The sequence below is a fragment of the Vulpes vulpes genome, chromosome X (genome assembly GCF_048418805.1).
Source record: "Vulpes vulpes isolate BD-2025 chromosome X, VulVul3, whole genome shotgun sequence".
In the NCBI taxonomy this organism is placed as follows: domain Eukaryota; kingdom Metazoa; phylum Chordata; class Mammalia; order Carnivora; family Canidae; genus Vulpes; species Vulpes vulpes.
Window position 1 is genome coordinate 106,883,111 of NC_132796.1, and position 27,401 is coordinate 106,910,511.

The 27,401-nt window shown below is 39.6% G+C and overlaps 1 protein-coding gene across 11 annotated transcripts in view; it reads right to left on the reverse strand.

The window, feature by feature from the left end:
• ATP11C (ATPase phospholipid transporting 11C (ATP11C blood group)) overlaps nt 1-27,401 on the reverse strand; it is a 181,928-nt gene that overhangs the window by 13,221 nt on the left and 141,306 nt on the right. For all 11 annotated transcript variants that reach the window (XR_011998277.1, XR_011998278.1, XM_026009045.2 and 8 more), the window contains exons 22-27: nt 27,002-27,147; nt 22,101-22,160; nt 12,383-12,510; nt 7,026-7,161; nt 4,348-4,413; nt 2,169-2,272 (exon numbers count right to left, since the gene is read on the reverse strand). Coding sequence is in view for 9 of the 11 variants with exons in the window: in XM_026009045.2 (XP_025864830.1) it covers nt 2,169-2,272; nt 4,348-4,413; nt 7,026-7,161; nt 12,383-12,510; nt 22,101-22,160; nt 27,002-27,147 (640 nt within the window). In the remaining 2 variants the exon portion in view is untranslated. The remainder of the gene's footprint in view (nt 1-2,168; nt 2,273-4,347; nt 4,414-7,025; nt 7,162-12,382; nt 12,511-22,100; nt 22,161-27,001; nt 27,148-27,401) is intronic.

The following is a 27,401-nucleotide window of genomic DNA, read 5'->3' on the forward strand; positions in this document are numbered from 1 at the left end:
ATTTTTCTTCTCTCTTCTATTTTTTGTTTCCCCTGTCCTGCAGCTCTAGATTTTTCTTTATTTTGACACTTATGGAGCTTTACAAGGGAGTGGTAAAAACAAAAGATATTATTCTTGGATTGGGTTTGGAGCTCAGAAATCCTCATTCTCACTGCTAATCCCCAAAGAGGGGTATGTCACAATGCCTCAGGGTTGAATGTGTCCAGAGATATTAGCTGAAACCAGCATTCAGCTGAAATATTCCACAGCTTGTCATATTTTACTGATTGCTTTAAAATATAAATTGTATATTCATGTAGTAGCTCAACTCATCTCTACTTAAGGATAGTACTCCAGGCAACAAAACAAAAAGATAGACTTCATTTTTAGTTAAGTAGCACTAATGAACAGAAATAGGTGTGAAATGTCTCAATCATTGAAAGGATTTATTTTATCAATAAGGAATAGTCTGTGGCAAGAGAAACTAGTTTGCTAGAAACATTTTATTCTTGTGGAAATTTTCCATCAGTTCAGATGCTGATTACACGGATTCATAAACAGAACTATGGTCCTCGGGGCACTGTATTTCAATGGTATATTACATTTGGTTAATCAACTTGATTAATTTGTATATTATTAAAGAAAACTGAGACTTCTGTCAGCTTCACTGCTTCAATGTAGGTGCCCAATAGATGCCGTGATGACACCTTTTGGAACTGCTACTTCCTTAAGTGATTGTTTCATATTCCTATTTCTTAAAGCTTTTATTATTTGTTTGTTTGTTTATTTATTTATTTTTAAAGGGTTATTTATTTATTTATTCACTTGTTTATTCGAGAGAGAGAGAGGCAGAGACACAGGCAGAGGGAGAAACAGGCTCCATGCTGGGAGCCCGACACGGGACTCAATCCCAGGACTCCAGGACCGTGCCCTGGGCCAAAGGCAGGCGCTAAACCACTGAGCCACCCAGGGATCCCCAAGTTTTTATTTTAAAAGCTTTTCAGAACAGTAAGGATTTTTTTTTCTAATTAAATCTCAAGGGACAATAAACACAGCCTCACAGCTCTGTGATAACATGCAATGTTCTGTATGTATGATTTTGCTCAAAGCAGCCAAAAAATGTACTCCTAAAATTTCATCCTATGGCTTCCCCTAGCCATGCCCTCTGCTGCTGGCATCCTTGTCAGGAGAAACTACTGATTGATGAATATAAGTACAGTATTTAAAAACAAAATATAGGGACACCTGGGTTGCTCAGCAGTTGAGCATCTCCCTTCGGCATGATCTTGAGGTCCTGGGATCGAGTCCTGTATCAGGCTCCCCGCAGGGAGCCTGCTTCTCCCTCTGCCTATGTCTCTGCCTCTCTCTGTGTGTCTCTCATGAATAGATAAATAAAATCTCAAAAAACAAAAAACAACAAAATATAGGCCTTTGGAAGTAAGGAACAGAGAAGACATTCTAGCTTATTCTCATGCCTTAGAACTCTCCCAATCACAGCTTATGTGTCCCTCTCACTAGAGTCTAATCTCCTTGAGGGAGGAGCAGTATTCATCCTGTTTCCCAGAGTGCCTCAAGAAGAACAGATTCTGAATAAACATCTATTGAACCAAGGTGCAATCAATGACCTTTAAGGCCACTCTGTAGAGTCTGCCTTTACCTCACCCAAAACAACAAGATGGCGATTTTAAGATCCAACCTTCTGAATATAAAGTGGTATCTATTCTCTCCCTTGAGCACATGTATAGTGACAAGATTGACAGTAATGCAACATAAGAAGAGATCAGACTCCAAATGAATAATAACCTAGCTCTTGGCCACTATATCATGTAGAGAGTTCATAGGATGAGTATTTCCACTGGAAATCACATGGAAGGGCAGGCTGGAACTTGCAGTTTCACTTCACAGACAGATGTTTATATACCTTCAAGTTGAAAGATATGGAGAGGGGCTACTAGAAAGGAGGACTTTCGAATAACTCGTGTTAAGTTGATACACTTGCATTTGAAATCTTACCTGAAATTAGTAGCATAATTACTAGCCTGGCAGTAACTTCCAGTCCATTAATATTGAAGACCTGCCATCTTATAGAATCACACTTTAAAAATATAATTAATGCTTGCACAGACAGTGTACATATACATATTATCTACTGTTATTTACATGTTACTCACACATGTGCAGCTGCTTACCAAATAATTCCTCCCCAGAAGAATGAGAAAAATACATAAAAGGCTAAAGAACCCCAAATCACAAAGTGATTTATCCATGTCCAGAAACGAGTATCCAAGGCGAGCTGAAAAGATACAACACAGAAGATTTAATGATGGGTGCAAACTACACAAGCAGTTAAGTATACTATGCGCTCTGAGAACCTGCATACCATCTGATACCGATGGGAGGATCTAGCTTGGGCAGGCAACAGAAGAACAGAATCCAGACTTTTCAAAGAGCTAAGTTCTGACCGAAGAGGACAGGCTTAGAGGGATGGTCAAGCAAGTAGCTGCTGGGTATGGGGCTGCAGATGCCTCACTACGGAAGGAAGGGGAGGCATCGAGGGGATGGGTTAGCTAGGAAGAGTGGACAAACTATACAAAGGAGTCTTGATAGCTCAATTTCAACAAATGGGGATGATGAAATGCAAAGGCAACTACCTCTACACACCGCCACCACGTAGCAATGAATCATAGGCCTGACTATGTAGTGTGTCTTTCAATTACAAAACCTTTATCTAATCCATTAAATTAACAACATTTTCAATTGCCTTAGATTTTAATCCCTCCGTGTTTCTGCCAGGGCTGATTGTTTCTTTCTTTAGATTATGGCACTTGGGATTTTCAAATACAATCTAAAAATAAAAAGTATGGTCTGTTCTGCTTGTTTACAATTTGTGGGCCACATGGACTAATTTCATATTTGAAGAGGAGGTAGTGTCTCTGTGTGTTTTTTTTTTTTACCTGCTGTGACACCCTGGTCCTTGATTCTCTGTTATAAGTTTCTCATTCATAAACAGGATGTTGAGAACATTGTTAAGGTAGACCAGTCTTGAATTCCCACCTCTGGGCTGCTAGGGTTTTCTCTAGCAATAATACCCATCCAAAGATGAGAGAGTGAATGTCTTTTGAGGGCCACATGAAAGAAGCTGCAGTAAGGCCAACTTTAACTATGGAGGCCATTGGAAGCCCTGGGGCCATATGCAAGACCAGGGGAAAAAAAGGTGGAGAGGCTTCCATTTCAAATCACAATCCTGTGAAACATAATAATAAATAGCAACAAGCAGTATCTATCATTCTGACCACATTCTATGTGCCAGACACCAGTCTAAATGCTTGCTGTGTATCCACTAATTGACTTCCCACCAAAAATCCTAACAGAGGAAGGTACTACTTTTATCTCCATTTTATAGAAGAAATGAGGGCACTGAGAAAGGAACTCACTTGCCCAAAAATATCAACTAGTAAGTGACTAAATGGAGATGAATTGTAACATTCTCTTTTGCAGTCCTAAAATATTACTTAAATAGTAGATGAAAAATGCAAACATATGTTAGTTCTATTTGGCATGAGAAATGAATCAGGAAAAAAACCTTAAAGGGGAAATGATCACAGGTTCCTTGTCAATCATACTTCTGGAATTCTAGTTTTGACCACTGGGCATACTGGAATTCATTTACTCATTCTTGGATCCCATGTGAGGTGTTTATTACTGGAACAATCATCAAAAGAATTTGATTATGCTTTCAAATATAAGAGAGTCCCAAGTCATAAGTCTCAAGGGTGGAATTCGGCAAGGCTTCAGAGTATATCATTAATGCCAACGATTCTTGTATGTTACCTGCTGTATACTGTTACATATTTCATCACTAATATAGATAAATTTCAGTGATAAATGCATTAAATAAAACTTCATCACTACTAAGCTCTTTTGCACAAGTTATCTTGCTTATGGATACCTATTCAACTGTCTTTAGTACCCACTATTCCTTTGAAGCTTGGTGTTTGTAAACAGATACATAATCTTAAAAACTATTCAAGTATTTAACATGGAAACACATATACACAGTCAGCCTATTTATATATATACTACTTACACTATCTTGAAAGAAGAAACAGATTTTCAACGTAACTATGGTGGATGAATGTTTTTAAAAAGGAAACAAATTAAAAAGGAGACAATATTCTGGAAAAAAACGGATCACAAATAGCATACAAATGTCTAAATATCTAATATCATACATATTTTAGTAACTATTCAGACTTGAATGACAACCCTCAATGAAAGACCAAAAAAAAAAACCAAAAAAGAATAATGTGAAACCAGAAAGTACTACAAAAATGGTGTTAAATATATTTGAATAAATAAAAATCTAACCTTCAGAGTTACAGTGAATACTAAGACTGTGAAAACAATGGTTCCAAAAGTCCAGTTTCCATATACCTGAAAAACATTGAACAATTACATGCACCATGAATACACAAGCCTGCTTAAGAAAATAAAAAGGCAAATTTAATCTTGGGTGTAACCTCTAAAGATTTTTGTATAAAATACTTAGGGAAGTATCTGATCAAAGGATCAGGCCCAAATATTGGATTTTATTGTGACCCTAAATTTTCCTGGACAGCTACAACACACTTGTGGTTGGTAGGGTTTATTTCCATTACTCCATATAGTACCAAACAGGGAGCACACTGGTGTAATAAACGCAAAACAACCCCCCCTATTCCACTACCAGTAATGTTCATCAAAACAAGTCCTTTGAATGATTCCTGTCTCTAAAGAGTCTGATATGGGCTTTCTCTGTAATAAAGAGCTAAAGCTCTCAAATGAGGACTAATTTCTCGACAAATCAACTCACATTTTAAAAATAGAGTCTAATTTTTGGCTGTAAATATTAGAGCTGTCAGTATGTGCACATCAAAGAAAAGCAGATAGCATGTATAAATCCATAAGTATGGCAATGAATGGCACATATGCTTACCAAATGCTGTCAAGATCTGAATGCGTAACATTAAAACAGAAAATGAAATGTAAAACGTTTTAAAAAAATAATAAAAAAATTAAGATTCACAAAAGCAACAAAAGGATTTGGTCAAATTATACATGGTATTCTGTTTAATTGCTGATAGCAGTTTTTACACTTGCTATAATTTTAGCAAACATTTAGAAGGATGGTGACATATACAGTAAAGTCTAATTTGGTTTTCGTGAACTCAAAATGGGTGATGAATGAGACACAGGCTGGGCTGGAGCTCCCTACACACCCAGAGTTTGCTGAGCAAATGAATCACGTCAACAGGAATGCAGGAGAGTACTCACCTACTCTGCAGCAAACTCTTTATTTTATTATTTCTTAAAAAGATTTTATTTATTTATTCATGGGAGACACACAAAGAGGCAGAGACATAGGCAGAGAGAGAAGCAGGCTCGTCACAGGGAGCCCGATGCCAGACTTGATCACTGGACCTCGGGATCACACCCTGAGCCAAAGGCAGACACTCAACCACCGAGCCACCCAGGTGTCCCATGCAGCAAACTCTTTTTAAGAAACAAACCATCAGCGTTTTATCATTTATGTGCTCAATAAAAATAAAATAAAAAGTGAAAGTCACAGAATCAAATCCCTTCTTACTGATGGGCAAAGTGGACTTGGAAAGTTTAAGTGACTGGCCTGCAGAGATGCAGTGGGTACTGTCCTTGACCAGTGCTACATGTGCCTACTCGAAGTACTACATCTGTATTTCCTCAACAGTTACTCAGTGATTAATAATTTTTTATAGGTAACCTCTATGCCCAAAGTGGGGCTCGAACTCATGACCCTGAGGTTAAGAGTCACATGCTCTACCGACTGAGTCAACCAGACACCCCCAGTGTTTAATAATTTTAAGGGATTCATACTAAGCTGACTTTTGTTTTTTTGTATATTTTTTTATTGGAGTTTGATTTGCCTACATATAGTATAACACCCAGTGCTCATCCCATCAAGTGGCCCCCTCAGTGTAAGCTGACTTTTGTTAGTCCAAATTAGTATATGCGCTGCCAAAGCGAACACATTGTTAGTCCAAATTAGAAAGGTTTTAGACTGTAATACCTAATTTCAAAGTGTCATTCAAATTCACTGGGCCTATTCCTTCTGTAACAGATATTGACTGTGTAGGTTCTGGACACAGTGTGCTCGGTAAATTAATTTTTAACCTTAGGTTTGCCTCATGTTATAATTATAAAGAACGAGTAACCATTAAACAGGAAGCCCAGAAATAGCAAAGAATGAACGTAGTGAAGGCATAAGTGAAGTGGTGGGCTTAAATTTCACTGTGTGGCTATGGGAAGACCTCACCCATCAGCAGTTCTCTCCTAGAACACAGCCAGGGGGAAATCATCCCAATGCACATGCTGACCTACGTAGTCGCTTGCTAGGAAGGCACTGGTAGGATTCATGCAATCTTTCTGGAAAACACTAGGCTCCCATGTGGAAGGAAAGGAGGAAGAGAAGGGAATTCCGTTGCTTTATCGATTGGGCAAATACTGCAAAGATGGTAGCGACCCCCTTCAACTCCAAGTATGAAAGGCCACTATAAATAGGAACTGAGTGGGGCCGGACTTTACTTTTAAAACAAGAGAAGTCTTGGGGCGCCTGGCTGGCTCAGTCAGTAGACCATGCGACTCTTGATCTTGGGGTCCTGAGTATGAGCCCCACATTGGAGGGTAGAGTTTACTTAAAAAAAAGAAAAAAAAAAAGTATAGGGGTCTAAAATCTGAAGTCCTAAGAATTCTGTTCATCTATTAAAAATTACAGCTAAGTTAAGCCTCTAGAAGGCTTAACATAACTATGTACATAAGCTTTCTAGTTAGCCATGCACACACAAAGGAAGTGGTTTCTTACTTCAGTAATTCCATCATTCTAAAAAAGTTCTAAGAACTAAATACTGTACCTTAAGAAAAAGTTTACAAAATGATTACAGCTGGATGATGTGTATGATAAATCCAGTGCCTATAAAAAAAGAGTAAGCCATGCTTATTCTTATTCCAAGAGATAATGAAATATTTTTTACCTTTGCATTTTCTTCTAGGGATGAAGTCTGAAAAAGAAAGTAAGTCCCAAAGAAGAACACTGTCCCTTCAAACGCTGCTAGAAACGTCCAATATAAGAAGGGTCCCAACTGTAGCATGGCATTGCCAGAAATTTTCCTATTGAGAAGTGGGGGAAAAAAACACCGGTTAATGAATCTCTGTAGGCTGTCTAGTTAAAGAGATGGTGAAATGTCAAAAGGGCACACAGATATGACCAGGTTATAATGAGGAGAGGTAGCCCTGGGGCCTGGAGGGCTATACTGAGCCACAGTTTTATCTCCATGCAACCGCCTCAAGACGGATGCATTGGGGAAATAGTCAAAGCACTAAGTTTAAAATTCTGGCCACTGACGACGATAGCATCATCAATAATAATTAGCTCCCATTACTGAGTACTTCTTATATGTCAGTAAACTGGGTTAAGAGTTTTATATATATTGTCCGTTTCTTAAAAAAATATTTTATTTATTTATTTGACAGAGAGCACAAGCAGGAGGAGCAGCAGGCAGAGGGAGAGGGAGAAGCGCAGGGAGCCTGATGCGGGGCTTGATTCCAGGACCTCGGGATCATGACCTGAGGAGCTGAAGGCAGACGCTTAATTGAGTCACCTAGATGCCTCTATGTATTGTCCATTTTTATCCACATAAAATCCACGTGAGTTAAGTATTTTTGTCAGTCCCGTTTACAAATAATGGGCCTTGAAAAGATCTGTCATGATGGTTCCCAAGCTATGACGCACATTGGAATCACTTGGGGATCTTTAGAACCACTCATGCCTGACTCCCACCTTCCTCATGCTGATTTAACTGGCTTGAGATGTCACCTGGGCATGAGGATATTTTTGAAGCTCCCCAGGGGACTCTAATGTGCAGTAGATTTTAGAAACCACTAGTGTAGTAGCCTGCCAGAGTTCATTCAGTTAGTAAGGGGAAATGCTGGTATACAATCACAGATTGACTTGACTTCAGATCACAGCGTATGCTCTCAACCTAGCTGCCATGGCTTTTCCGACTACAATTGTTAAGATATTTCTTTTCATCAAGATTTCTTCTTGGAAATAAAACCTTTTTTAGGTGTTGGGGTACCCTTTATATTTTTTCAATTGAGTCAAATAGTGTTTCAAGCTATATAGTCATGTTTTCATAAACGGTAGGTAGATCAAAACTTTAAAATCTGTTAAAATAACACAATCTTCTTGCTACAAGTTAGTGTGTTAAATATGGCTACTAATTCTAATGGAGCAGAGCCACAGAAAGATGGGTTTATGCATGGAAATCTTTTGGTCTATTTCAAATTGCCTTTAAAAAAAAAAAAATAGAAAAAAAAAAAATAGAGAATCCGGGCAGCCCGGGTGGCTCAGCAGTTTAGCACTGCCTTCAGCCCAGGGCGTGATCCTGGAGACCCCGGATGGAGTCCCACATCAGGCTCCCTGCATGGAGCCTGCTTCTCCCTCTGCCTGTGTCTCTGCCTCTCTCTCTCTCTGTGTGTGTCTCTCATGAATAAATAAATAAAATCTTAAAAAAATTAAAAAATGAAAGAGAATCTTAAGTAGACTCCATGCTTAGTGCAGAGCCCGACAAGGGGCTTGATCTCATAACCCTGAGATCATGACCTGACCCAAAATCAAGAGTTGATCCCTTAACCGACTGAGCCACCCAGGTCCTTCTCAAGTTGCTCTTAACATTTATCAAAAGGTATCTAATCATTCATATAGCACGCTGTTGCCGATACTATACAGAATGTTACTTGGCTTTATCGAGTAACAAACACCTTTATAGGAATGCCTGGGTGGCTCAGAGGTTGAGTGTCTGCCTTCGGCTTGGGACGTGATCCCAGAGTTGCGGGATCAAGTCCCACATCAGGCTCCTGCGTGGAGCCTGCTTCTCCTCCCTCTGCCTGTGTCTCTGCCTCTCTCTGTGTTTCTCATGAATAAATAAATAAAATCTTTAGGGAAAAAAAAACACCTTTATAATGTAAATGCAACTAATCTCTGTTCACTTGGTATTGAGTACTGTGGGGGTTTTCTGAAAACATGGCAATCATGCAACTTTTACCTGATTTACAGATGCATGAAAGAATTTGAAATTCAGGGGATGCATAATGCAACGTGTTGCTGTCTGCCCTAGAAAAACTGCAGGAGCAAAGAGGTGGCTGCTTCTCGGAAACAAGCTCTCCCCATAGACAGTAAGTCACATTCTCAAGGCAACTGGGAGCCACAGGGAAGGCACCTTCCTACAGATTCTTGCAATGAGTGCCCAGAAACCGCCCAGCCAATGAGGCTTTTGCAAACCACTGAATTTGGGCTGAGGCAGGAGTGGATCCTGTCTTTCTAGACTGTCTCATAGCCAACATGAAGGAGAATGTGAGAGAAAATGAAGCTTCAGGGAGCAGCTGCCCTGCAGCACAGGCCTGAGCACCTCCCTATGATGGGAAGCGGAAGGTGTACTGGAACCTTTCTTTTGCATTTTTAAAAAAAGATTTTATTTTTTATTTACTCATGAGAGATGCACAGAGAGAGGCAGAGACATAGACAGGAAAAGCAGGCTCCCTGTAGGGAGCCTCATGCCGGACTCAATCCCAGGACTCCAGGATCACTATCTGAGCCAAAGGCAGACAGTCAACCACTGAGCCATCCAGGTGCCCCCTTTCTTTTGCCTTTAAAAGCTGAAGAAGAAACAAATGATGCCTCTTCCCTCTGTAGAAGAACTACAGTTTACTATTTAGATTTCTCTTAAAAGCAGGAAAATATCCAAATACATCATTTCATGTCACAGTATTTGCGAAGTGCCCAGGTCACCACATCCCTGAAGGTGAAATCTGTAAATAGGCCACACGCTGTCATCAGTAATACTAGGTGGTATAGCTGCAGAGAGGGCCCTATAGATGACTAGGGCTTCATGCTTCCAAAGGAATAACTGGAGTAGCAGAGTGATCTCCAATATAGGGACAGGCTGAGATCAGCATCTCATCAGAGCAGGGAAGAAGAAAAGCTGCATTTCGAGCTGGGCAATAGGGGAATGCCATGGCTTTTTCACTTATGCAGGTGTAGCAAGTATACCTTTAGGGAAAATCATTCAATAATTTGTGACCTATACCTGTAGTTCCCTAACTAAAACATGGACACCCTTAAAATAATTTGTCCTCAACAGCTTTCTTGAGATTTTCAACATTCTTGATGTATGAAAGCGCTCAGCATAGCCCTGAAGTCATGCGCAGGAGGGTGTTAGAATAAGGTTAACAGATGCCATCTCATTGAAAACTATGTGCCAGGGACTGGTTTAAGTTGTTTTACATGTAGTCACTCATTTAATCCTCACAAAACCCCATTATTAGCTGCTACCATTACCCAAATTTTACTGATGGGCAGGCAGTTAGCCTGGGTTTTTGGTGGGACTGAACGTGAGGGATCTGCTCCCTGCCCCCAAACCCTGCGTCGACCAGAGCAGCTGCACTACTGGATTTCACGTTAGTTGTCTGGAGACAGAACACTGCTGCTCAGTGTTTGAAAACCACCAGTCAGCTGGAAAGAGCATGGGGCTAGTCGTCAGAGGGCCTACATTCTGATCTTGGTGTGCCTTTAGTTCCACCATGTGTCTTTAGGTAAGTCATTTCTGGGTCCTGGTTCCTCATTTTAAGAAAGAGAGCATGGGAGCGGATGCTTTGTAAGATTTCTCCCAGGGTTTCTAGGATTCCCCTCTAGATCTAACTATCCCCTTGCTGCGAATACAGGGAAAAGCAGAACATGTTAATGCCACAAGAATGCAATCAGCAAACTCCAGATTGGGGTAAACTCTATGAGATGAATGACCCAGTTTTGTCAACAAATAAATTTCTGGGTTAACCTACAAGTTAAAACAGACTCAAGAAGCATATTAGCTAACTACAGTATATGGACCTTATTTGGATTCAAACAAGCATTCTATAAAAAGAAATGAGTCAACTAGAGAAATCTAAACCTTGATTGGATATATGATAATATATATTATGGACTTGTTACAGTTTTAGGTATGATAAGGTACTATTTTTTTAAGTCCTTATCTTTAAGAGATACTTAATAGTATCTCTTAATAACTTAATAGTAACTCTATAGTTACTGAAATTACATTTTTATATAATGTTTGGTATTTATTACAAAGTAAGTCTGTAATAGAACAAACAGGGTTATTAATGAAATAGGATAGACCCAGAATTGATAATTACTGAAGCTGAGTGATAAGCATAGGGAAGTTCACTATATTAATAGCATTTTTGTTACTACTGTGTATGTTTGGAATTTTCCATTTTTCCATCTTTAAAATAATGACAAATTTTGTAAAGCTGGTTAAGTCTAACAATTGCTAAATGTAAGTTTTATGAGTCATACTGGTTAAATAAATCCCTTAAATTTGTGCACCTTCACTTCATACAAATAAGCCACCTAAGTCACTGTACTGCAGTTGCTACCCACTGTTTAATAATGCTTGTCATCTGCTATAAATTAGCATTTTCATCCTTAGGTGTAGGCATAACTTAAAAAACACCAATTAAATCATACGTTAAACAACTGGCAAAGTTCCCCACCCATAGACAAAAGCATCCATTTCCAACTGACACAAAATGCATATAATGGCTCTGATGAGTTCATTATTTTCTTCAGCAATATAGTTTTAGAATGGAGCTAACAAAGTAGAGGCCATGCTTCTAGGGCAGTTTAAGAGAAAGTCTAGGAGCACCTGGGTGGCTCAGTTGGATAGGCAACCAATTTTTGGTTTCAGCTTAGGTTGTGATCTTGGGGTCGTGAGGTCGAGGCCCGCATTGGGATTCAGGCTCACTGCGGAGTCTACTTCAGGTTCTCTCCCTTCCCCTTTGCCCCTGCTCTCACTCAAGTGTGTGTACACACTCTTTCTCTAAGATAAATAAAATCTTAAAAAAGTAAGAGAGAAAGTTTACCATAATATCAGTCCAACCCATTATAGGTAGGAATCAATATTCTATAAACTACCAAAAAATCTTTGTGGAAAAAATAAAAAAAATCTTTGTGTATTGCCTTTTTCTTTTTATTTTTTTGGTAGTTAAAATAGTGTGTCTTCCTGTGAGGCTCCAGAATTCTATGACAATGGAGGTTCAAGTTTTAGGAATTAGTGATTTTGAACTAGATGGTTCATACACATTCATGGACAGGACCTACATCTAGGACATCTATCATTTTCCTATTGAATGGTCTGGTTTAAGTACCTAAAATTCAGAACAGAACCATGTAATCGAATCAAGTTGGCAGTTGTGTCCTTCCTACCTGTGGATGAAAGAAACCCACAGTTTTGAAGGTCTGAAGTGGCTTTTAACTGTATGTTCTACTTACATATACAATCGGGGATCTGAGGTCAGAGTGTCAATATTGATATGCTGTTCCAGGAGACTGTAGGCCAGGATTGGCAAGGATGTGAAGCAGATGTTGTACATTGTCAGGTAAGCGGCATCATACAGTGGCTGAAATGACAGACAAAAGAAAAAGTGCACGTGTTTGGAAAAAAACACAAGCTAAAACAAGACGGTTTCCTTTCATGTTCATTGTGATAGCAAAAGAAGTTTATAAACAAGGTCACTCTGATAGCTGTAGAAAAGAAACTAACATATTGTGGTGCATATTAATAGAGCCTCCCTTTTTGTAGGATCTTATTCAGAATGTATAGACGCTGTAAGGTCTATTTCTAACAGGTATTTGCTAACAGATTTTGAAAAGATTTTTCAGTGAACAAAGAACAATTAAGTGTAAGCCTAGAACTGCATAGGCAGTGGTCAGCCTCTGTCATAGTGGGCTTTTTTGTTAATATTTTACATAGTTTTAAATATCACTATCACCTTCTCCAGGCTGTATTTATGATATTGAATGTGGCCACTTGCTAAGGATTTAAAGGGATGAATTTGCAAAACCAAAGCTAAATATATGTACACAGGCATGACTTCCCTAGGTTCCAGATCATAATTTCCACCTTTCTGCTGGTTGTCCCACAGGCATCTGTAACTCAAAATGTCTAAAGTCCAACTCATTAACGTTCCCCTTAAATCTTTGTCCCATGGTCCCTACCTCAGTGAACAGTGCCCACAGTGTTGCAACCCTACTATCGTTCTTGGTGCCTGGTACCACCTAGGTGCTCGAGAAATATTTTGAAATTAGCAATTCTCCTATGTCACTAGCCATTTCTTCTTGGTCTCCTATTCTGCCCAAGCCCTTAGTTGGGAGTGTTCCAGCACCCACTGTTTGGGATGTCATACTCACTCTCTAGGTGATCTCACCAGTCCTGTGTTTTAATACCATCCATTCACTGAACATTCCCGAATATTTATCTTTGGCCCAGACCTGTCGCCATGGACCTAGCTGCCCACTTATTACCTCTTGGAAATAGATTTCAAACCTACATCTGGAACTGAACTCCTCCTCTGACCTGCCCTTAGCTCCAACCTGCTCCTCCTGAAGGGTTCCCCATCTCAGGAAAGGGCAACTAAATCTTGGTGATTAGCTAGAACCAAAATCTTGGATTCATCCTTGATTCTTCTCTTTTTCACACTTGCATCCAGTCAATTAAGAAGTGTTTACTGGCCCTGCCTTCAGATATATTCAGAATCAGATCACTTCTCGGCATCTCCAGTTACCACCCTACAAGCTTCCTCAGTGGCTCCCTACTTCTCCCCTTCATCTACAGTCTATGCAATGGCCTGAGTAGTTCTGTGAGAAAATAAGACAATTCAAGTCATTGTTTTGTTCAAACTGTGCAGTGGATTCCTTTTATCTCTGAAAGTTAAAAGGTTCCCACAAAGGAGTGGCTATATAGTCCCACTGGATCTGGCTTCTTCTACTGTCTGGCCTTATCTCTTAGATCTGTGCCTTCAACATGTCAGGCACACTCCTGACTTAGGACTTCCTTGGAACTGGCTGTTGCCCCTGCCTGGAACACTTTCACTTTACTCCCTCACTCATAAATATCAGCTCAAATGTCACCTTTTCAGAGAGACCAACCTTGATCCCAACTGCCGCTCCCTTTCTCATGGGCACATTTCCCCTGTTATCTTGTATTTATTTATTTTTTTTAATTTAATTTTCTTACAGTACTAGTCATCTTTTTATTTTCTGTTTTACATTTATTACTTTTGCTAGTTCATTTCACATTAGAATTCAAGTTCTGTGTGGGTAGAGATTTTTCTTTATTGTATTGACAGGTATAGCCTGAGAAACGCAAGGCAGCCCCTGACATCCAGAAGCTGTCCTGGCACTCACAATTAGGCACTGGTATTCGCCTGTCGAGTACAACTTCAATGAGTAACGACATCAAGCAAGGCTATTCTTTTTAAGATTTTATTTATTTATTCATGAGATACACACACACACACACACACACACACACACACACAGAGAGAGAGAGAGAGAGAGAGAGAGAGAGAGAGAGAGAGAGAGAGGGAGGCAGGCTCAGAGACATAGGCAGAGGGAGAAGCAGGCTACCTGCGAGGAGCCTGATGTGGGACTCAATCCCCAGGATCATGGCCTGAGCCAAAGGCAGATAGATGCTCAACCACTGAGCCACCCAGGTGCTCCTCAAGCAAGGCTATTCTATGACCATGACGGATCAAGATAAGAACAGGACTATTACACAGAACACAGAATATGAATATTGTTCAAATCACAAAACTAACAAATATCCCTGTTCTGGCGAATACGGGTGACTGTTGTTTCTTGACTAATGACAGTGGTAGCCTCCTAGTCTTCAATCCTCCTGGTGAGATATACTGAAATGCTTAGTCATAAAATTACTCCCACTTAATTGAGAGCACCCAATCTAGATAAAGCACCCTCATCTTAAACCTTTCCCCCAAATGATTCCATTTAAGCCAAAATGGTATTTTTTTAAAGGATTTTTTTAAAGTAATCTCTACAGTCAACTTGGGGCTCGAACTCACAACCTCAAGATCAAGAGCTGTACTCAGTCTGCTGACTGAGGCAGTAAGGTGTCCCAAACCTAAATCTACAATTTTTCTAATACTCTCTTCCTGAGAGGCTCCGCTGTTCCTTATGTTAGTTTTGTTAATCTGTTGGTTTTTTTTTGTTTCTTTCTATACCATTTATTTCTGCTGTAATCTTTATTATTTCCTTTCTTTTGCTGGCTCTAGGCTTTATTTGCAGTTCCTTCTCTAGTTCCTTTAGGTGTAAGGTTAGATTATGTATTTGAGACTTTTCTTGCTTCTCGAGGTGGGCCTGTATGGCAATACACTTGCCTCTGAGGACAACCTTTGTTCCATCCTAAAGGTTTTGGACTGTCGTGTTTTAATTTTCATTTGCTTCCATGTATTTTTTTATTTTCTTCTCTAATTTCCTGGTTAACCCATTCATTCTTTAATAGGATGTTCTTTAACCTCCATGTATTTGTGGTCCTACCAAATATTTTCTTGTGGTTAACTTCAAGTTTCATAGCATTGTGGTCTGAAAATATGCCTGGTGTGATCTCAGTCTTTCTGTACTTTCTGAGGCCTGTTTTGTTACCCAGTATGTGATCTATTCTGGAGAATGTCCCATGTGCACTCAAAAACAATGTGTATTTTGCTGTTTTAGGATGAAATACTCTGAATATATCTGTGAGGCCTGTCTGGTCCAGTGTGTTATTCAAAGCCCTTGTTTCTTTAGGGATTCTTAGAGGATCTGTCCATGCTGTGAGTAGGGTGCTAAAGTCCCCTACTATTATTGCATTATTATCACTGAGTTTCTTTATATTTATTATTGATTTATATATATATCTGAGTGCTCCCAAGTTGGGAGCATATTTACAATTGTTAGATCTTCTTGATAAACCCCTTATTATGATATAATGCTCTTTCCCATCTTTTGTTACAGTTTTAAAATCTAGTTTGTGGGCAGCCCGGGTGGCTCAGTGGTTTAGCGCCGCCTTCAGTCCAAGGCATGATCCTGGAGACCCAGGATCTAGTCCCACGTCAGGCTCCCTGCATGGAGCCTGCTTCTCCTTCTGCCGGTGTCTCTGCCCCTCTCTCTCTGTCTCTATGACTAAATAAATAAATAAATCTAGTTTGTCTGGGTGGTACAGTCAGTTAAGTGCCCAACTCTGGTTTTGGCTTGGGTTGTGATCTCAGGGTCTTGAGATCGAGCCCTGTGTTGGGCTTGGTCATCAGTGCAGAATCTACTTGGGAGTCTCTCTCATTCTCTAAAATAAATAAATATTTTTAAAAACCTAGTTTATCGGGATCCCTGGGTGGCGCAGCGGTTTGGCGCCTGCCTTTGGCCCAGGGCGCGATCCTGGAGACCCGGGATCGAGTCCCACGTCGGGCTCCCAGTGCATGGAGCCTGCTTCTCCCTCTGCCTGTGTCTCTGCCTCTCTCTCTCACTGTGTGCCTATCATTCATAAATAAATAAATAAATAAATAAATAAATAAATAAATAAATAAACAGACCTAGTTTATCTGATAGAATTATGGCTATTCTGGCCTTCTTCTTTTGATGTCCATTAACATGACAGATGGTTCTCCATCCTGTTTTTGTATTTTTTTTTTTTAGAGAGAGAGAGAGAGAGAGAGAGAGAGAGAGAAAATGTGCACAAATAGGGGGAGAGAAGAAGAGGAGGAGAGAATCTTAAGCAGGCTCCATGCCTAGTCCAGAGTCCCAGTAGGGCTCAATCTCACAACACTGAGATCATGACCTGGACCTAAATGAAGAGTTAGTTGCTTAACAGACTGAGCCATCCAGATGTCCCATCCCCTCACTTTCAGTTTGCAGGTATCTTTAGGTCTAAAATGAGTCTCTTGGGGGATCCCTGGGTGGCTCAGTGGTTTAGTGCCTGCCTTTGGCCCAGGGCAGGATCCTGGAGTCTTGAGATCAAGTCCCACATCAGGCTCCCTGCATGGAGCCTGCTTCTCCCTCTGCCTCTCTCTTTCTCTGTGTGTCTCTCTCGTGAATAAATAAAATCTTTTAAAAAAATAAAAAATAAAAAAAAGTAAAATGAGTCTCTTATAGGCAGCATATAAATAGATCTTGTTTTCTTTCTTTCTTTTTAAATCCATTCTGTTACCCTATGTCTTTTGATCGGAGCATTTAGTCCATTTACATTCAGAGTGATTATTCAAAGAGATGAATTTAGCGCCACTGTGTTGCCTGTAGAGTTGGTGTTTAAGGTGATGTTCTCTGGTCCTTTCTAGACTTTGTTGCTTTTGGTTTCTTTTTCTTTTTCTCCAATGAGTCCCCTTAACATTTCTCACAGGGCTGGTTTAGTGGTCACCAACTCCTTTAGTTTCTGTTTGGGAAACTTTCTCCTTCTATTCTAAATGACAGCCTTGCTGGATAACAAATTCTTGGCTACATATTTTTCCCATTCGGCACATTGACTATTTCCTGCCACTCCTTTCTGGCCTTCCAAGTTTCTGTGGACAGATCTGCTGTAAACCTGATCTGTCTTCCCTTGCAGGTGAAGGACTTTTATCCCCCTCTCATTTTCAGGATTCTTTCCTTGTATTTTGTGAATTTGACTATGATATGCCCTGGTGATGGTCAGCTTTTGCTGAATTTAATGGGAGTTCTCTGTGCTTTTTGGAATTTGAGGTCTGTGTCCTTCCCTAGATTAGGGAAGCTTTCAGCTATAATTTATGTGAATAAACCTTTTGCTCCTTTTCCCCTCGCTTTACCTTCTAGGACTCCTATGATACGAATGTTACTACGTTTTAATAAGTCATTGAGTTCCCTAAGTCTACCTTTGTGGTCCATTATCTCCCTTTCCCTCTTTCAGCTTCATTATTCTTTTCAGCTTCATTATTTTCAATAATTTTATATTCTATATCACCAATTTGTTCCTCTGCTTCGTCCATTCTTGTTTTGATGGCCTCCACTTGGGATGCATCTCAGTTATAGCATTTTTAATTTCAGCCTGACTAGACTTAAGTTCTTTTATCTCTACAGTAAAGATTCTCTGGTGTTTTCTATGCTTCTTTCAAGCCCAACTTGTATCTTTATAATTGCTGTTTTAAATTCTAGTTCAGACTTCTTACTTCTATCTGTACTGATTAAATCCCTAGCTGTGAGTTCTACTTCCATTTTTTCTTTTGGAGTGAATTTCTCCATTTCATCATTTTGTCCAGAAAAGAAGAATGGAAACAAAATAAATGCCCACAACAAAACAAAACAAAACAAAACGAAAACAAAGGAAAACCACCAAAATAAAAAATCTCCCCCCAAAACCTAGATCCTGGGTGTGTTTTGGTGTACTTGTTAAAAGAATCTAGATCCCAAAATAAAAAAAAAAAAAACAAAAGAATACAAAAAGATAAAGTATATATAATTTTTAAATTAATAAAAAAATTGAAAAAGGGAATTAAAAAAATAAGACAATATATGGAAAAATAATAATAAAAAAAGAATAAAAGTAAAAAGGAAGCTAGATTCTATTTTCCCCAAGAAGCGATGCTTTGCAGCCCTCTATGATCAGTAAACTTGGTGCAAACAAATTGTTTGTGCTGGTCTTCTGGGGGAGCAGCCTGTTGGGATGATTCTCAGGTGGACTTGTCCTAGTGGAAATGAGCCTCCAGGGATCAAGGGGGTGGGGCTTGGTGTAGGCAGCTCCAGACTTACTATGTGGTGCTATTTTGTTCCCTGAAGACTTTCAGCGCTGATGGGAGGCATGAACATGGTGGTGCCCCACTGTCTAGCCCCAGAGCTCAAAGTCCCCACCTCCAACTCCTCAGTGAGCCCTCACAGAAGCAATCACTTATGTCCCTGATCCCTGTTAGAACCCTAAATTCAACTGGTCTGTGGTCAAGCTTTTCTATTTTTTAAATCTTAGGCGCACAACTGAGTTTTAAAACTTCACATTTTAGGGACTCCTGCAGCACATATCTGCACTGTTCCTCTGGGGGAGGGTCTTGCCACATTTTTGCTGCTTGCCAGCCCCTGCCAGGAAAGTGGTAACAAAACTGTGCAGGGGTTCAAAATTTGTAGCAAAACAGAGCAGGAAGCTGGCACCAAGACTGTTTTCACCTGGCTTCCATGCTCCTATGTCTAGGAACACTGCCACTTGGTCTTGAGACCCAGGGGATCCTCAGACCACAGTGTCACTCCTGGGATTCAACCCCACTTTGTCACCTGCGCACTGTTAAGCTGGGCACATCCACCACTGTAGCAGGCTTCTAAAAGTTCAGATTTTTGCTTGCCGCTTATAATACTTTGTGGTTGCCTCTATAAGCAGGCTCCCTCCCTGCCACCTTACCCACAGCTATTATTGTCCCCCAAATCAACTCTATGTACCTCCTACCTTCCAAAAGGTGATCATTTTTCTATTTGTCGACTTGCAGTTTTTGTTCTCTCAGACCTCTGATTGATTTCTTGGGTGTTCAGAATATGACAACTATCTAGCTGTGTTCAAGGGACAAGACACGCTTAGGGTCCTAAATGCTCCACCATCTTAACTCCTCTTCCACAAAGATTTAAACTCCTCAAAAATCGTCTACTGAATTGAAAAGTATCCCCAAATACCCAAATTGGTGCTTTGTTCCTTTTAATTCTCAAGGGAGAGGATTAGTTTGTTGGTGCACAATACTATATTTTCATTGGAACCGATCTCATTTTCACTAATGAGAAAATTGAAAACAGCAAACAAACAAACAAACAAAAAGACTGCCTGGTGTGTAATTAAGTCTTGAATTTCATTCAAACAGAAGAAACATCAATCTACTTTTGTTCCACTATGGTACTATGATGTTACATGAGAGATAATTATAATTCTTAGATGCGTAATTAGGAGACAGTGTCCTCAAAACAAACAACAGGTTTAGTTGATAATAGTTTCCTATTAAACCTGCTACAAATATTTTCCTTTCACATAGGAAAAAGACCAGTATTATCCTAGCTTCGCTAAAGAAAGAGTTGCTTTCTGCTTAAAGAATCGGAATCCTAGGCAGCCCGGGTGGCTCAGCGGTTTAGCACCGCCTTCAGCCCAGGGCGTGATCCTGGAGACCCAGGTTTGAGTTCCACATCGGGCTCCCTGCATGGAGCCTGTTTTTCCCTCTGCCTGTGTCTCTGCCTCTCCCTTTCTCTCTCATGAATGAATAAATAAAATAAAATATAATAAAGAATCTGAATCCTGGTCCTATTTCTCCATTCTCCGTAGCTGGCTCTCCAACTTCCAGGGTTGCAGAGAACATGTGATGTGGACCTGAATTGAAAAGGGCTGACCAACTGTGTGTGCTCTAAACATATTTGTGATATGGACGCTACATCCAGCAGTAGCACAAGGCCGAAGTTAAAAATAAAGCTATTGCACGGCACGCCACCACCTCAGAGACCTTCTTTTTACCCGACACACTTTTTCTCTAAGATATCTGATAGCTCCCTCACTCCTCTCCTTCAGCTCTCTGCCCAAATGTCACGTTGGAGAGAACTTTCCAGATCATCTTCTCTAAAACAGCAGACTCCTGCATTCACACTCCATCAGTTTTTAATGCTTTGCTTTTTCCTTCAGAGCCTTTATCAGTACCTGACATATGTGTATGATTGCAGGCTCTCCCCCTAACACTACACTGTACTACTGTGAGCTCCATGGGGTAAGACTTTGTTTTGATCACTGTTCTATGCCCAGCACTCAGCCTGGCATACAGTAGGCACTCAAGAGACATTCAATAAATGAATGAACCTACCAACTGAGCAACAGAGGCAGCCAAACATCAACAACTATGGAGACCTCAACAGCTAATGTAACCTAACCAGACCCCAGACAGACTGGGGCCTGAGTCTCAGCTGGCTTTATAAGGAATAAGTTCTTTCTTCATACAACTTGCAAACACACTGGTTTCAAATTAAAAACAATGCTTTAACCAGATTAAGACAATTTCCATTTAGCACTTTGCTGCAAAACTGGAAATGTCTTTTTAAATACTTGCACTCATTCATGGAAGTGAGGACCTTGAAACATTTGATCAGTAGTAATCTGAATGCTCATACAAAGCAGATTTATCAGAATTTATAAAACTCTCTGTAACTAATATTGTTAGTTTTACATACAAGAAGACTGATGGCACTCAGTAGATGATGGATTCCTAAAGCAACCTGTGGAAGTGGCATCATGGGTGTGATGACATAGCACTGACATAAAGGAGAACGCACCAAACGAAAAGGAGGCAAGTTCTAGGGAAAGAGAGCAGTCACTTCCCATTCAGAAGAACACGTCATCTTAGAAATACTACCAAGAAAATGAGAAAAAAGATCGCTTCCTAGCAGGAGGAATGAAGCAGGCCTTGAAATTTAGAAACTCGGTCTCTAATATCTGTGATAATGCTACCAGGAGCTCAGCTTGGCAAAATCACTGAATTGCTCATAAATTAACTACAAAATTTCTCAGTAATTGAGCATCACAGCTTCTGTATTTGGCTACACTTCCACGAGAAGCAACAAAGAGCCATTTCAGTTGTTAAAGCTATAAATGTGTATGCCTACCCACCACTTCTGTATCAAAAGAACACGTATCATCTTCTTTACAGAGTAAGAGATGTTCAGAAGACAAAAAAGGGCAAAAAATGTAATTGCTCAAGCAATCCAAGGCTTTATCCAGGGATCACAGCTTCTTAGCCAGTTGAAAGATCAACATTTTTCTAGAAAATCAACCCGGGAAACTGCAAAGGTGTGAGATTTTCTTTGATGAAATATTAAGCTACACCATTTTAGGATTATTGGGAAACATGGTTTGCATTGATTGAAAGAAATACTCTTAAGGTTATCTCAATTCCAACAGGATGTATCAAATAACTTTTAAGAAGAAAGTAACAATAAGTACATTACTAAAGCAAAGACATAAACATTTGCTATTGTCAAAAACCAGGGCAAGAAGATTAACTATTGAACTAAAAAATAAATTAAATTAAATTAAATTAAATTAAATTAAAATAAAATAAAATAAAATAAATAAAATAAATAAAATAAAATAAAATAAAATAAATTCTTTTACTTTGAACATACCTCTCTCATCACTACAATCCAATCCAAAAAGGTAATTTATTAATAGCCAACGTAAAGTACGTAATAATAAATAACTAGGGAAACAAACCTGTTGTGAGAATCCACAGAAGAATTGGTACAAAAATTGTGGCAAGATGAAACAAAGGTTCTGGAAAAAAATGTAAAAAAGGGTTAATGTTTTCACTTTAACTTTCTAAACTAACACAGGATACTGGACTCCAAATAGTCTATAGTCAATCCTAAGTCCTTCTCATATCATAAATAAATCTCCATTAGAGTTGTAAGCAGACAACTCAAAGACAAATGATTAATTCATATTAATACCCACTTTTGCCTTACCAAGCAGAAGGAGGGTCTCACTTTATGAGAACCTTTTGCTCTTCTTGAGAGAAGAAATAATCTCATACAAATACAAACATCTAGGTATTACCCCTTAAATACCAATTTGATTCGCAAAATCAATATAAGGTAGACTGACATAAAGCTCAAAGTGTACATTTAAAGTCAATTAATGCCAATAAACAGCCAGGATATTCTTACAGTATATGTCAGCACTAACAGTATCAACTAATGCTTTACCACCTTTGTTTCTGCCTCATCAAACAATCAACATATTATTGACCACCTATTCCATGCAAAGATGGTATTGTGGGTGATACAAAAACAGAACAAAACTTCTTACTTCTACAGAACTTATTTAATTGGGAGAATACTAAAAACAAACAGGAAAAAATATAAGCCGAGAATTCATAAGGCAGGAAAAGCCACCAGGTAGGACTATCAATACTGAAATTAATGTCTTCAGGCAAAATTACCAGAACTAGTATTTTCAAATGAGTGCTATCCATCAAGGTAGGATGCGACCTTATTTCAGTGCTGCTGTCACTTGTTCATAACGTCTCTGGGTAGCCCTTCTAGAGCCCATTTTTGGGCTATGTCAGAACATCAGTCTCTTTCCTTCTGTCACACATTCTCACTTCGCTCATTTACCAGGCTAGGAGGCTCAAAACTTGTTTTTAAAAATCCAATGCATCCTTAAAGGATGAACATCTGCCATAGCTGAGGATACTTAGGCGAATATACTACAGGCTCTGGAGGATGTTCTCAAGAAAAGTGCTATATATATATTGAGTAAGCCCTATAGCATCTGAGTGCCAGAGCTCCCAAGGTCATCATCTTGGAAGACTGACACTCATGGGTACACATCAGTTTTGGTAGGATGCAAAAATATACTTAAAAATTGAGTGCTCTGAGGTTGGAGGAGGCAGCACTCAGTGAGGATCATGAAGATGCTTTGTGGGAAGGGGAAGTCTGACTCTCACAAGAATGTAAGTCCGATGACAACTGAGACTTTGCCTGTTCTATTCCATTATGAATCCTCTGGTTTTAAAATGGTTCTTGGCACACGCTAATACATTCAAACACATCTGTTGACTGAGTGAATAAAAGAATTAGAATTTGAACAAGGTGTTAAGGATGGATAAGATTGGTTAACAGTAGGAACCAAGGCAACCTTATATTTTAAACATATAAGGTAAGACAGGGTCAGACAGGGGGGTGCCTTAAAAGACAAACTAATCCTTAGACAATGGAGAGTGATGTTTCTGGAGGACCAGTTAAAAAGTGGCATTTTCTGAACATTAACTTGGCTGAATTACGCAAGGTAGATTGAATGGAGAAAGAGAAGGCAGGAACACCCGTCACTGAAGCACTCCAGGAGTGAAGCAATTGTTATTTGAAGATGCACTGACAAGGTAAGAGGAAAGTAGGTTTTTCAGCTCAGCCAAAGAGGGTTGAAAGTATTAGAAGTCATCTTGGGATAAAAAGCCATAGTAGAAAAGGAGCACTGCTAAGTCAGTAGCTAAGATGACCACGGGCACAGAGAGCCTAATGAATATGGAGGGTATTATCTACACAAATAATCCCCTAAATTTGGAACAGGGATAGGTTAATTACTGACCACTGGTAAACAGCCATTTTAATTCTTGTTTTGTTTGTCTTAACAGAGCATTCCTTCCATCTGGTGGTAGGTGCTTGAATTGCAGGCCAAAATCTTAAGGAAGGCAAACCAGGACTCAGGAGTAAGATCAGAGTGTTAGGCAGATATGCACAGCAAATCTTCACGGGCTCCCTTACTAAGGGAAATTAAGAGAGAGTAACGACCTGTCCCCAAGGGGGGCTGTGAAATAGAGTGAGTCCAAGGCCTGACAGACTAAGTGTGATGTACAAAGAGTCCTGGACTGAGAATAAGTAAACCTATTGTGGAAATGTAGCTCTGCCATTTTTGAGCTGAGGAGGAAAAGGCAAGTTAGGCAAACTCTCTGAGCTCTGCTTTCCACATATTTTTTTAAAGATTTTTTTATTTATTTAGTCATGACAGACACAGAGAAAGAGAGGCAGAGACACGGGCAGAGGAAGAAGCAGGCTCCATGCAAGGAGCCTGACGTGGGACTTGATCCCAGGTCTTCAGGATCACACCTTGGGCTGAAGGCGGTGCTAAACCACTGAGCCACCTGGGCTGCCCATGCATGGCTTTAAGAATATTAAAAGCTAGTTAATTAAGATCTGGGATTGATCACAGAAAACCAGCACACAAAAAGTTGCTGTGCTTTGCCTTTCTGAAATACAGGGCATGAAATCTAAACACTGTAACAGTTTCAATCATTTAATTTGCACATGAACTTGGTAAGATATCTACAAACTAGAATCTTATTAAGAACTTTGGTAAATTCTATCCCCTGGTAGACACAAATGGGTAAGCAGGCTCAGTCTAATGTGAACTCTAATGCTCGGTGATAAAAGAAAACCTCTCGATTCGATGCACTGAGCAGGTTACAACACTGCTTCTATGTTATTGGTCCAAAAAGCATAACCTCAATCTAATGATAAGTGAACTTTAGACAAACCCAAACGGAGGGACATTCTACAAACTGGCCAGTACTTTTCAAAAATGTTAAGATCATGAAGACAAAGAAGATAGGAGTACGCCAGTGTAAAGAAAACGAAGACACCTAATCCTGGGAAACGAACAAGGAGTAGTGGAAGGAGAGGTGGGCGGGGGGTTGGGGTGACTGGGTGATGGGCACTGAGGGGGGCACTTGGCAGGATGAGCACTGGGTGTTATGCTATATGTTGGCAAATTGAACTCCAATAAAAAAATTTAAAAAAAAGAAAGAAAAGAAAATGAAGGAGGTATGACAGCTAAATGCACTCACAAGCCTGAGATGGACCACAAGGATTATCAGTTGGACCTTTGGCAAAATTGCAATACTACATATGGACTAGTTAACAATGTGCCAATTAATCTCAATTTATGGATCTTGACAGCTATGTTGTGTGTTACCTAAGGTGCTAACAGTAGACAAAAATATATGAAAATCATTTTATTAATTTTGTGACTTTATTTAAAGACTGAATTTATTTCAACATGAAAAGTGAAAAAAACTTTAAAAACTATAGTGAACAGAACATAGGACAAGAGATCAAGTTCTGGTCCATGTCAGCTTCAAATGATTTTCATGCTTTATTTTTTTTTTAAAGATTTTACTTATTTGAGAGAGAGAGAGCAAGAGCAAGAGAGAAAGAGAGTGCGTGCGCTAGAGAGAGCAAGCATGGGTGCACAAGCAGGGGGAGCGGCAGAGGCATAGGGAGAAGCAGGCTCCCTGGGGAGCAGAGCACCTGATGTGCTGCTCAGTGTCAGGACCCTGGGATCATGACTTGAGCTGAGAGTAGATGCTTAATCCACATACTTTAGACCTTACGTCACCTTCCCGTATGCCAGGGACATTAGGCATAAAATGAGTTAGGCTTGTACTATTAGGCTTGTATTATTTTCATGGCCTCCAAATTGGGCTCTGAGGAATCTCTGGGCAAGACAAGGAGGTTGAGCAAGGACACAACCCTGAACCCATAATCCTTCAATGAATGCAATTCTGCTGCTATCTGCTTTATCTGTAGAATTTCAATTGAAAAGAGGACTCTGCTACTAAAAAGACTAGTTCAGAATACTGTTTAGGATAAAAAGGGAACGAACTATTGATATATGTTACAACATGGATGAAACTCAAAAACATTATGCTAACTGAAACAGGCCAGACACAACAGAGCACATATGATTTTATTTATATGAAGTTCTAAAACAGGCAAATCGAATGTGCGTACTGCATAAATTATGCCTAAATTTATATATTATATGTTGTAAGTATCACTCTATATATTGTGCGGCAATATAACTCAGATTAGTCATTGCTGCAAGGCAGAGGAGACTGACCGGGAAGGCTCACATGGGAATGTGCTGGGATGATGGTTACACGAATGTAAACATTTGTCAAAATGGAACTATACACTTTTAGTGGGTACATTTTATTGTATTTAAACTCCAAGAAAGCTGACTTAAAAATTTCATCCCAAATTGCTGCATTAAAAGGAATTTCTAGTTTCTTTTTAAAAAATATTTATTGGGATCCCTGGGTGGCACAGCAGTTTAGCACCTGCCTTTGGCCCAGGGCGTGATCCTGGAGTCCGAGGAAGGAGTCCCACATCAGGCTCCCTGCATGAAGCCTGCTTCTTCTTCTGCCTCTCTCTCTCCCTGTGTTTCTCATGAATAAATACATAAAATCTTAAAAAAAATTTTATTTGAGAGAGAGTGCATGTGAGCAGAGGGAGGGGCCAAGGGGCAGAGGGAGAGAGAAAAGCTCAAGCAGACTCTGCGCTCAGTGCGCAGCCCGACACAGGGCTCAATCTCACAACCCTGAGATCAGGACCTGAGGCGAAATCAAGTCAGACACTTAACTGACTGAGCCACCCAGGTGCCCCAGGAATTTCTAGTTTCTGATTCATTAGATAAATCACCTATGTTTTGTAGATCACAAATCTCAGTACTAAGATAGCAAAAGAACTGTGAAAAATAGGAAGAAAATCTTATGACCAAGCTGAGTCAATGCTGGGTTAGATGGTGACAAGTCAAATTACAAATATTTCGTTACATACCTTATAGAAGAAATACTGTACAAGGTGTGCTATTCTCACATAATATAGATGTCCATGAGCCAAGAGCAGTTTCTTTAAATGTTTAAACTTTGGAACAGCATAATCGCTATTCCTGGCTGCTTGGCGGCCTTCTTTGCCTTTAATACCTGAAAAAGAAAAGCAACCCTCTTGATTTATTATTTTCACACTTTTAATTTCTGTACGTGGCACAGTTCGTGCATGTAGATTTGTTTTTTAACCAAAATATGCTGTAACAGTGACAATGAGTCTTAACGAACAAAAAGTAAAACTAGGTTTAGATGGTAATTACTTGTTTATAACACAATATAAAATGATTAACTAGAATTATTGTTTTCATCATTACAAGGCAAAAATTATCTTAAGGAAAAAACTCAATCTG